Source organism: Thalassophryne amazonica, chromosome 6 (genome assembly GCF_902500255.1).
Source record: "Thalassophryne amazonica chromosome 6, fThaAma1.1, whole genome shotgun sequence".
Lineage (NCBI taxonomy): Eukaryota > Metazoa > Chordata > Actinopteri > Batrachoidiformes > Batrachoididae > Thalassophryne > Thalassophryne amazonica.
In genome coordinates this window covers 61,486,458-61,498,515 of record NC_047108.1, presented here as the reverse complement: position 1 = coordinate 61,498,515, position 12,058 = coordinate 61,486,458, and the positions used below count along the sequence as shown (strand labels likewise).

At 39.8% G+C, this 12,058-nt stretch overlaps 1 protein-coding gene across 1 annotated transcript; it reads left to right on the top strand.

Annotated features, from left to right (window-relative positions):
* The first annotated feature begins 1,640 nt into the window (after positions 1-1,640).
* lamtor5 (late endosomal/lysosomal adaptor, MAPK and MTOR activator 5) lies at positions 1,641-12,047 on the top strand. The gene is made up of 4 exons (XM_034172275.1): positions 1,641-1,786; positions 1,861-1,922; positions 6,781-6,898; positions 11,669-12,047. Exons 1-4 carry the CDS (start codon positions 1,752-1,754, stop codon positions 11,727-11,729), a joined length of 276 nt encoding a protein of 91 aa, XP_034028166.1. The 5' UTR covers positions 1,641-1,751; the 3' UTR covers positions 11,730-12,047.
* Positions 12,048-12,058: the final 11 nt, after the last annotated feature.

The window sequence follows — 12,058 nt, the reverse complement described above, 5'->3', positions numbered from 1 at the left end:
GGTTCCTCTGTCTTCAAGACTTGTAAGACCCAGTTGCAAGAACCAATCCTCATAAGACAAATTTTTAAATTCTGGAACCAACTTAGTGGCCCTTCTCTGTACTTTCTCTAAAATATTTTTGTCTTTCTGCAAATATGGTGACCATGCCTGCACACAGTATTCAAGGTGAGGGTGAGCAAACGTTTTGTCAATAAACAAAAAGGCCGTTTTTATCATCCCAAGAATTCTATTGGCCTTAGCTGCCGAAAGAGCAATGTGTCGGGAAAGGATAAGCCCTTAGAAATCAACACTCCTAGGTCTCTTTCTTCTGAAACCGCTTCTAATTGTTTTTCATTCATAAAATAATTGTAACATGGATTTTTTTCTACCAATATGGAGAACTTTACATTTTCCTTCATTAAACCCAAGTAACCATTCTTCAGACCAAGCCATGAGACTATCTATGTCTGACTGGAGGTCTTCCCCATCAGCTCATCAGCTAAAAAAAGGATGGGGTGATACACTTTCGTGTCATCGGCGAAGATTTTACAAATTGACTTTATTGCAGATGGCAAATCATTAATAAAAAGCAAGAACAATATCGGCCCTATAACCAATCCCTGGGGGACACCACTGGTGACCTTCATCCAAGAGGACTTCACACCATTCATGCAAACTCTCTGTTCCCTGTCACTTAAGAAATTTTCTATCCAATTACAAAGTTTTCCTTCTATACCGTACTTTCGCAGTTTATAAATTCGTCTGCCACTCGGCACAGAGTCAAATGCTTTTCGAAAATTGAGATACAGGGCGTCAAAGGGTAAGCCCTCGTCATACATTTGAGTCCATTCTTCAAGAGTAACAAGTAAATTAGTGAGACAGGATCTGCCCCTTCGAAAACCATGCTGATCGTTCGAGAGCACTTTTTCTATAAAGATTACATGCTTATCTCAAATGATTTTTTTCACATAATTTGCAAACCTGTGATGTCAGACTCACAGGCCTGTAATTACCTGTTATGGTCTTTTCACCTTTCTTTAAAAGTGGGGTCACATTGGCCCTCTTCCAAGTGTCAGGGAGTCTACATTGGTCAAAAGATTGTCTAAGAATGCAAAATAAGGGTAAATAGATGGCCTCAGCCGACTCTTTAAGAACTCGAGGACGTATTTTGTCCAGACCCATCAACTTATTAGCATCAATAATATCATAATATCAAATAATATTACTATACTATTTTTTATTTTGGATCCAAATAAGATGCTGCTCCATCTGATGATGAAAGTGAGTACATGCTTTGTACATACATAAAAAGGTATTTTTCAAAATGTGTTAATCAGATGCTGTGAAGTTTTGAAATGTAAACAACTGTAAACAACTCATTTAAAATTGGGCCATTGCTCTAGTTGTATTTTGTTGTTTCAGACGCTAAAGCTGTCACATAGTTAATTTTCAATTTGATAGAGTGTACATTGACATGTGTGAATGGACTGACTGCTTTACATCAACAGTGATTGTGATTTGTTGCAATGTTCCTACTTCTGCAAAACTAGTAGTGTAGAGTTCAGTGCAACTCTCTGGCGCGCAAGGGGTTATGGGATTTCTCAATAAGGAGAATGAAGTTAGTACGATCGCGTTTCGTGCCGTTTGGATGTTATGGGACCTGTAGCGCACGTGAGTGTCAGCTGACACCAGCAGGAAGCTTTGAGGAAGAAGACGCGCATCACAACAACAAAACAAAATTTCCTTAAAGTTCTAACTGAAGGCTGTTCGTCATGGAATCGACGCTGGAGCAGCATCTTGACGATACGTGAGTGAGTTTGTGAGTGTGAGGCACTTTGTATTTAATTTGTTCAGACTGTGACGATCTGTGTTTTGTGGCAGTATGAAGAATCCTGCAGTTGTTGGAGTGCTGTGTACAGATCAACAAGGACACAACCTGGGCTGTAAGACACACAACAACACACCCACACGGCAATTATTCAACTTTAACGGTTGCCTTGTACTATATTTCAGTTTTAAAGTGTTAAAGGTTCATTTACAACCACAGCAGTGTTAAACGTGGTTATCCATCAGGCCTGAGTGTTGTACTCATTGTGGTGATTGCTCAGTTTGTGAGAAATCCTTCATTAAAAATGTGTACCTTTAATTTTTTTGGAAGTAAATCCACGAGAGTCAATAGTGTGTGTTTGCTGTTGGGGGGGGGGGGGGGGGGGGGGACCTGATGGTACACAGACCATTCATAGACATGTCAAGGACCATTAATTATTTCATATGCAACAGATAACCAAAACCAAAATATAGCACTTTATCAAAACACAACCCTTTATTACTCATTTTACTGATGTTCTGGTCCGACAGCAGGACATCAGTAAAAGGATCTTTTCATGAAGACATCTGTAGGCCTTGTGTTGCACTCTGCCAAGACGTCCCTCTTGTAAGAATCTGGAGGTGAAGATGACATCAGTGGCTTCTTGGTGCAAGAGGTGGATGAGGAGGTACATATTGACTCTGTGGTATGTATATCTGGAAATACCAGTGTCACACTTGAGATGATTCCACTGGTCACAGCTGTCACAAGTGATGGCCAGGTGATGACTGTGGACTGGTTTATGGCAGGAGATGCAGGGATATTCCATGGTGTTAGCTCCCACTCCATACTGATTTTTATGTCTGGTGCAGCTCTTTTTATATGTGACACTTTCTTTAACACAGGTGTGATCTTTCAGAAGTATAAGTTGACATCTTAACACTTTCTTTGACACATTCGTTCAGTAAATAATTTTAATTTTATAGTTTTGGTGTCTAAGAATGGTCTTTTTTTGTCTATGAATTTTGCACATTGTGTCTATGAATGGTCTTTCTTTTTATTTGTCTATGAATGGTCCATGTCTATGAATTGTCCGGTTACTGACCTGAATACCCCCAGTAGGTTCATAGTGAAATCACCCCATTGCAAACTCCCCCCGAGTGAGGTCACCCCAGTCTAGGTGAAGTCACCCCATTCTAGTAACACAACATTTCAATTCTGATATGTTCATGTAATAAATTATTTATTCACAGCAGTGGCATAATACACTGTTCTTACTCAAGTGTTGTTAGTGAGATGATGTTTTAAGGTAGGGGGATGTAATTGTCAGGTAAAACATGCAGTACCTAAATTTGCTTGTTGTTTAAATCAACAATTTATTGTAACATTATACAAACAGGAAAATAAAATAATTGCAAAGTGCTGCCTGGTAATAAGTTAAATAAAATGTTCTCAAATAAACAACAAATGTATGAAGTATTATAAAAAAAAAAATTCTTAGTGAACAGCTTTTAACAAAACCTTTCCACAAGTAAAGTGCAGCACACCAGTTCCAGCATGAAGCCCTGTTCAGTTTTATTCAGCCTTCATATTTTTTGCCAGAAAAATTAACTTGTCCAAAACTGTCCCACTCTATAAGGAATTTTTTAAACAGAGTTAATGTTAAAGAATCCCTTTACTTTTGTACAGTTTATTTATTTTCTATCTCTTTCTATTAACTGTTTGTTTAATGTTTGTTAATATATCTTTTTAAATAAAGTTTTGAAAAGAAGCAGGGAACATTGCCTGGCTCTATACATCACACTGGCAGGTCCATAACTTTAAACTAGTCATTCTTAATTAATTAAAAAATAAAATAATTAAATAAGCATGGATAGATATACACATAGATATACACACAGTTGTACGCAAAGGTTTGGGCACCCCTGATGATTTCCATGATTTTCCTTTATAAATCATTGCTTGTTAGGATCAGCAATTTTACTTAAATATATCATAGTGCAGACGAACACACTGATATTTAAGAAGTGAAATGAAGTTTGTAGGATTTACAGAAAGTGCAATAATTTTTAAACAAATTTGGGCAGCTGCATAAATTTGGGCACCCTTGTCATTTTATTGATTTGAATACATTTAGCACTAATTATTGGAACACAGTATTAAAGCTCATTGACCCCTGACCTCCTTACACAGGTGAATCCAATCATGAGAAAGAGTATTTAAGGTGGCCATTTGCAAATGTTTTCCCTCGTTGCATCTCTTCTAATGAGTGGCAACATGGGAGCCTCTAAACAACTCTCAAATGACCTGAACTAAAGATTGTTCAACATCATGGTTTAGGGGAAGGATCGAAAAAGCTATCTCAGAGATTTCAGCTGTCAGTTTCCACTGTGAGGAACATAGTGAGGAAATGGAAGACTGCAGGCACAGTATTAGTTAAGGCCTGAAGTGGCAGGCCAAGTAAAATCTCAGATAAGCTGAAGCGAAGAATGGTGAGAACAGTCATAGTCAACCCACAGACCTGCACCAAAGACCTACAACATGATCTTGCTGCAGAGAGTGTCTCTGTGCATCGTTCAACTATACAGCGTGCTTTGCACAAGGAGATGCTGTAATGCAAAGGAAGCCTTTTCTGCGTACACACCACAAACAGAGTCGCTTGAGGTATGCTAAAGCACATTTGGACAAGCCAGCTTCATTTTGAAATAAGGTGCTGTGGACTGATGAAACTAAAATTGAGTTATTTGGACATAACAAGGGGTGGTATGCATGGCTGAAAAAGAACACAGCATTCCAAGAAAAACACTTGCTACCTACAATAAAATTTGGAGGTGGTTCCATCATGCTGTGGGGCTGTGTGGCCAGTGCAGGTACTGGGAATCTTGTTAAAGTTGAGGGTCACATGGATTCCAGTCAATACAATGTTCATGAATCGGTGACAAAGTTGAAGTTGCACCGGGGCTGGATCTTTCAGCAAGACAGTGACCCTAAACACTGCTCCAAATCCACTAAGGCATTCATGTGTATACAGTTCTTATTTTTATGAAATAAGGGGTGGGTTTTTACAATCTTTGCTTCTGCTATCGCCCTTTTGGTCACACAGGTTTGTTGCTGAGATGTTTTGTTGTTAATTTTGTTATTGTTTTGTGTGCCAAATAGAATAGAAACTTTATTGTCATTGCACATATACAACATATACATGTACACACATATACAACGAAACCTGTCCTCTGCATTTAACCCATCCCAATTACAGTTAGACACAATCCAACCACTAGGAGCAGTGAGCAGTCCAGCATCTGGGGGCCAACTCCAGATGTAGAGACGCTGCCTTGGTCAGAGGCAGAGAAGGAGCAGACCCCAAATAAGCATGTGTTAGATTGTGGGAGGAAGCTGCAGTGCCCAGAGACGCAGACACGGGGAGAACTCCACACAGAAAGGCCGGGAATCGATCCCATGACATTCTTGTTGTGAGGCATCAGTGCTAACCACTAATCCACTGTGACGCCTTAGTGAAGAATTACATATGGTTCAAATTTTAAAACTGGCCCAGTCATATTGAAAAGTATACAACATTATTTGTCTGATCATAAAGATTCCAAAAATGTATAGTTTGGATTATATGACTGGATGTTATGGGGTAAAAACAGCAAAAATTGTAACAAAGGACATTTTCATTTTGTACAGGGTTCAGCAGTTAAAGTCGCTCCAGTTTAGGTAAAAAGTGATTCAATTTATTGGTTGTGCTATTAGAGTTTTTAAAAAAGGAATAGTTTGCTTTGATATCCCTTTATGAGGCAACACGTCATACAGTCCAATGGCCATTGACCTTGTTTTGCCATGACTTTGGAGACCAAGCATTCAACACAGCTATTCCGTTCTTGACTCCTATTACCTCAACCAACAATTTCCACCACTTGGGAACATTTTTAAATGCTAACCCTTGCATAATCCTTCATTGACTGGAAAGGCTATCTTAGATGTTTGTGTCAACTTGTCTACTATAATTGCAGTTTAGGCCCCTTAAGTGATACCACACACTCATCGCTCATCTTCAACCACTTATCCAAGATCAGGTCACGGGGGGCTAGAGCCATTCCCAGCAGTCATAGGGCATGAGGCCGTGTACATGCTGGACAGGACGCCAGTCTGTCACAGGGCCACATAAAGACAAACAAACACACGCACACCTACAGACAATTTAAAGTTTCCAATCCACCTAACCTGCATGTTTTTGGATGTGGGAGGAAGCCGGAGCACCTGGAGAGAACCCACACAAACACGGGGAGAACATGCAAACTCCAAACAGAAAGGCCACAGGTGGCAATCAAATCTATGACCTTCTTGCTGTGAGGCAACAGTGCTAACCACTAAGCCACCATGCTGCACTAAGTGATCACCTTAGGGCAACATGGTGGCTGCCCTAAGGTGACTGCACCTTAGGTATCACCTACCAATTAGGTCAAAATTGTCTTCGGGCTCATGATCTGTTTTGTTTATTGTGTTTTGTGGAATAGTCTACCTTGCATAGTTTTATAGTATTCATGGTGGGTAAATTTATTTATTTTCTATGCTTGCTTGTTTCAATTAAGGGTCACGGGGGCTGGAGCCAATCCTACTGGTCACTGGACGAGACGTGATATACACCCTGGACAAGCCATGAGTCTATCGCAGGGCTGACACATGCAGACAGACGAATGCATTCACACACTTACTCACATGTGCAGTCAATTTAGAGTCATTAGTTCACTGAAATTCTGTCTTTGGAAGTGGGAGGAAGTGCGGGGAGAAACACAGGGAGAACATGCAAACTCCACACAGAAAAGACCAGGTTAGAAGTCAACCTGGGACCTTCCTATCGCCGAGAGGCAACCTTGCTGCTTATTATTATCATTATCATTATTATGTACTTTAATGAACTATGGGTGCAGTTAAATGAGGTTTAATTTTTTGGAAGTTCTTTTGTAGTAATGCTGGTCTGTGTTCATCTCCAGGCCGTGGCTCCTTGTCTGACGAACATGGAGGTGTTGTGTCTGTTTTGGCCAAACAAGCTGCAGCTCTCACCAAAGACCCAACAGACATCCCAACTGTGTGTCTGGAGTCTGACTCAGGGTGAGTTCTGAGAGAAAGAAGCATTTCACTTCAGTATTCTTGTCTTTGCTTGATTCACTCACTCCTGTCCTCTTCTAATTTCATCTGGGAGAATTTAAGACTTCATAGTAGCTTTGATCAATACCAGGAGAGATAAATTTCTCGAGGATACGGTTGAAAGAGATCCAATATCAAAGTTTGAGCATCCATTATTCTTTCTCCATTGACATTGTTCAGAGTTTTGAAGGAATTTGTTGTTGTTGGTGTGTCCATGCTGCACCTTCTGGACACTGTAATAATTATCAGTGCATGGATTTGTGATTTCAGCATGTTTTAAAAGTAATTCATGTCTGTGTGAACTTGTGTTATTCCAACTGACAAGATGTTTGGTCAGATAGTATAGAAATGTCAATAAAATGTAAAAAAAAAAAAAAAGTATTTCAGTACAGCTTATGTGACAGTACAATTAAACTGTTGCAGTGACTTGCAAAGATATTCATTCCGCTGGGGTCTTCCTTTTTCATTTTATTTGAATTATTTATTTGCATTACAGACTGCAATTTAAATTAATTTTAGTTTTATTGGGCGGGGGGGTTATGCAGTGAAACAAAATAATCCAAATTGATGAAATGAACTGGAGGGGAGAAAAAACCCCCCAACTTGTTTTAAAAATTCACCAACATTAAAAACTGCTAGGTGGTACATGTATATGTCTGCACCCCCTTTGCCATGAAGGCTTTAACAATTAGAGTAATACAAACAAATCTTCACTTCATACGGCCGGCTAGTGTTCTTTAGACATATCAGGAGACAATGGATACATGAACGTTTTTGAGTCACTATGACTTAGACTTTATATTCATCAGTATTAAGAAAAAAATAAACAGTATTGTAAATCTGTCTGGACTAGAATTTCTCAAACCCTGAGTATCTATGCAAGAAAGAGACTAGTGAGGGAAGCCACCAAGACACCTGTGACAACTCTAAAGGAGTTTTAGGGTTCTGTGGCTGTGATTGGAGAAACTCCATTGCACCACCAGTCACAGCTTCATGGTGGAGTGGAATACAACAAAACAAATCTAATTTCGGCGCATGTGTCCCAAGTGCCTTCTCGTAAACTGTAGATGAAATTTTTAGTCTTAAAAAAAATAATAATAATAAAACAAATTTCTCTGTTCCACTTCACAATGAAGCTGTATTACTAAGAAAGCTCTAACTGCTATTAGCTTGACCGCAACATGGTATATTCTAAAACTAGCCACTAATGTGTGAGCACATATGTTAACGTGCAGGGTCCACTGGTCCTAACCTCTTTATATTATTTGATGGTGTATAATACAACCCCAAACTGATTTTAAAGTTCACAGATAAATGTAATACTTTCAAATACCTAACAAGCCAGATCCAGTTTTGTTCAATTAAAAAAATGAACATATGATTCTGTTAACATACACCATTAATCACCTTTAATTTTACTATTGTCTATAAATCTGTTGAATTGAAAATCAACATATAATGGTAATTCACCATAATTAAATGTTTGTTTTTTTTATTGTCGCACTTTTGACATTACTTACCAGAGGTGGGATGAAGTCACCATCCTGTCACTCAAGTCAAGAATCAGCAAGTCCCAAGTCAAGTCTCAAGTCATAATGACCACAAATTGTTTGCAAGCTGACATGAGACTTGGGACTTGCAGATTGATGATTTCAAAATGACTTGACAGTGACTTTGTGCCACCTCTGTTACTTACTTAAGCCCCCGCCACACATAGCAAGAATGTGCTGGAACCATTCCCAACACAGCATATATTACCATAATCTGACGCAGCCGGGAGGAAAAGAGGCGTGGCCAGCAGTGTCAGAATGCATCCAGATTACCTCGTCCACACTTGCACGATGGCATCCAAAGCACATGTAGACAACAGGTAGATGACACAGACTGCTGTCAGGCGGCCACAATAGGCGCTGAAGACTGCTCGATGTCCAAACGTCTGGATGGCAAACACAGGACAGTGGGAGGGAGCGCTGTGTTCCTCACGCGCAACAGTGCTGCGAGTGGGGCTGCAATTATCACTCAGTTGTGTGTGTGTGTGTGTGTGTGTGTGGTGTGTGTGTGTGTGTGTGTGGTGTGTGTGTGTGTGTGTGTGTGTGTGTGTGTGTGTGTGTGTGGTGTGTGTGTGTGTGTGTGTGTGTATGCATGCATGTATGTATGCATAACGCTGCATGGGCCACTAAGTGCGTACTTGGGGTGTGCCACTGAACAGCCTCGCTGAAAGTTTACTGGTAGTGGGCCATGCTGTCCCCTGTGTCAGACGCAGAGCCTTTCCAGGGAACTTTCTTTTTTCTTTTCTGCTCACTTGAGCAGCACAACGCAACTCTGGATACAAGATGGTTGGTTTATCACATGGGACTTATTTTTTATTTTGGGTGAGAGGATTTTATTTAACCACAGGCTGCGGGTTTTGGCTCCACGTCCATGTTGTGAAACACTCCTGGCCGTTGTTGGAGGTGAGATTCATGTTTATTAATGCTGTCATGGCCTGGCGCAACAGTTCCATGTCATATCTCCTACAGAGTTAGAAGGTGATCATTTATTACAGTGTGAGATCCATTCAGCTTCAAGCCTGATGCGTGCAAAGATGTGTTACTGCGCACCACGGAGAGGCACAGCTGCCCGTGTAGACAGTATTCACATTATTTAAGTCGCCCATGGGAAGGAATGGACAAAAATCTGTACTGTAAGGTCTATTGTGGATATAGCAGCCTGTTCAGATTTGTGGCAGTATGCTCGCAGTAGCGCACTGTGCTTTCAATTTGATAGCCGCTGTTCACATTCACTGTACATGATAATAAGTCATTATTATTGTCATGATGAAATGTGCCACATACATTTCAACAGTGCCTTTGCACTCCGGGGGGGTGGACATTATTATACGTGGCACGTGCAGGTCATACTGGCAAGCATATCGTGCCAGATCCATCTCAAGGTACCCCCGTATGCGCTCAAATCATTTTGGATCCTGTTTTGCCACCATCGGAATATGCAAATTGTGGTCAGATGGTGCTCACATTGCACATGGACTGTGTGCAATGTGATTCCAGCTATGTGTGATGGGGGTATTTTTTATTATTTTAACATTACTTGACCTACTTAAGTGTAACATATACAGTAGTGTTCAGAATAATAGTAGTGCTATGTGACTAAAAAGATTAATCCATGTTTTGAGTATATTTCTTATTGTTACATGGGAAACAAGGTACCAGTAGATTCAGTAGATTGTCACAAGTCCACAAGCATTCGTGATATGCACACTCTAAGGCTATGAAATTGGCTATTAGTAAAAAAAGTATAAAAGGGTGGTGTTCACATAATAGTAGTGTGGCATTCAGTCAGTGAGTTTGTCAATTTTGTGGAACAAACAGGTGTGAACAGGTGTCCCCTATTTAAGGATGAAGCAGCACCTGTTGGACATGCTTTTCTCTTTGAAAGCCTGAGGAAAATGGGACGTTCAAGACGTTGTTAAGAAGAACAGCGTTAGTTTGATTAAAAGTTGATTGGAGAGGGGAAACTTATACGCAGGTGCAAAAATTATAAGCTGTTCATCTACAATGGTCTCCAATGCTTTAAAATGGACAAAAAAAAAAAAACAGATGCATGGAAGAAAATGGAAAACAACCATCAAAACTGGATAGAGAATAACCAGAATGGCAAAGGCTCACCCATTGATCAGCTCCAGGATGATCAAAGACAGTCTGGAGTTACCTTTAAGTGCTGTGACAGTTAGAAGATGCCTGTGTGAAGCTAATTATTTGCAAGAATCCCCCGCAAAGTCCCTTTGTTAAATAAAAGAAGAGGTTACAATTTGCCAAAGAACACATCAACTGGCCCTAAAGAGAAATGGAGGAATATTTTGTGGACTGATGAGAGTAAAATTGTTCTTTTGGGTCCAGGGCTGCAGACAGTTTGTGAGAGGACCCCCAAACTCTGAATTCAAGCCACAGTTCACAGTGAAGACAGTGAAGCATGGTGGTGCAAGCATCATGATATGGGCATGTTTCTCATACTATGGTGTTGGGCCTATATATCGCATACCAGGTATCATGGATCAGTTTGGATATGTCAGAATACTTGAAGAGGCCATGTTGCCTTATGCTGAAGAGGACATGCCCTCCAAACCAACAAAATTTATGCCTCGCAGATGTGAAGAAATCATGAAAAACTGTGGTTATACAACTAAATACTAGTTTAGTGATTCACAGGATTGCTAAAAAAGCAGTTTGAACATAATAGTTTTGAGTTTGTAGTGTCAACAGCAGATGCTACTATTATTGTGAACACCCCCTTTTCTACTTTTTTTCACAAATAGCCCAATTTTATAGCCTTAAGAATGTGCATATCATGAATGCTTGGTCTTGTTGGATTTGTGAGAATCTACTGGTACCTTGTTTCCCATGTAACAATAAGAAATATACTAAAAACCTGGATTAATCTTTTTAGTCACATAGCACTACTATTATTCTGAACACTACTGTACACTAAGTACTAGTACTAGGACTAGTGGGAAGCTCTCCATGCTAACTGTGGTTAGCATTTCCATTAGCATGACCTGTAAATACGCAAACACATCATGTCAGTGTAACAATTTCTGATAGAAATAGCGTACAGTCTACATCTGGGAATCCGGTTATTTAGTTTTCATCACTGAGAGCGAATCTGTCTTACAAAAACTTATCAGACTCCATGATGTGGTATATGTCTGACTTCTTTTTGTTATTTTGTGTTTTGCAGGAACATTTTGGTGAGGAGTCATGGGACCATCACAGTAGCTGTTCATAAGATAGCATCATGAAATCAGCTCCACTTCTATAGCCCCCACCCCCTCCTGTGTATTTAAGCACATAGCACACAGAATGAACTATGAAAAGAATGTTAAATTTCTGCTCTTTTACTCAGAGTAATAATGAGTCTCTGTTGGTCTTCTCTGTTTTCTGTAATGATGAGTTCCTGAAAATACTGATACCGTATTTTGTTTAAAAACCTGTAATCCATGTCAGCTGGTGCTGAGCACCGAAACCATTGTGTTTAACAACCAGGTATTGATTATTCATCAGTCCAAAGTGTCACACATGTCACAACAACATTCATTAAACTTTAACTTGTTGCTTCACTCATGCATCA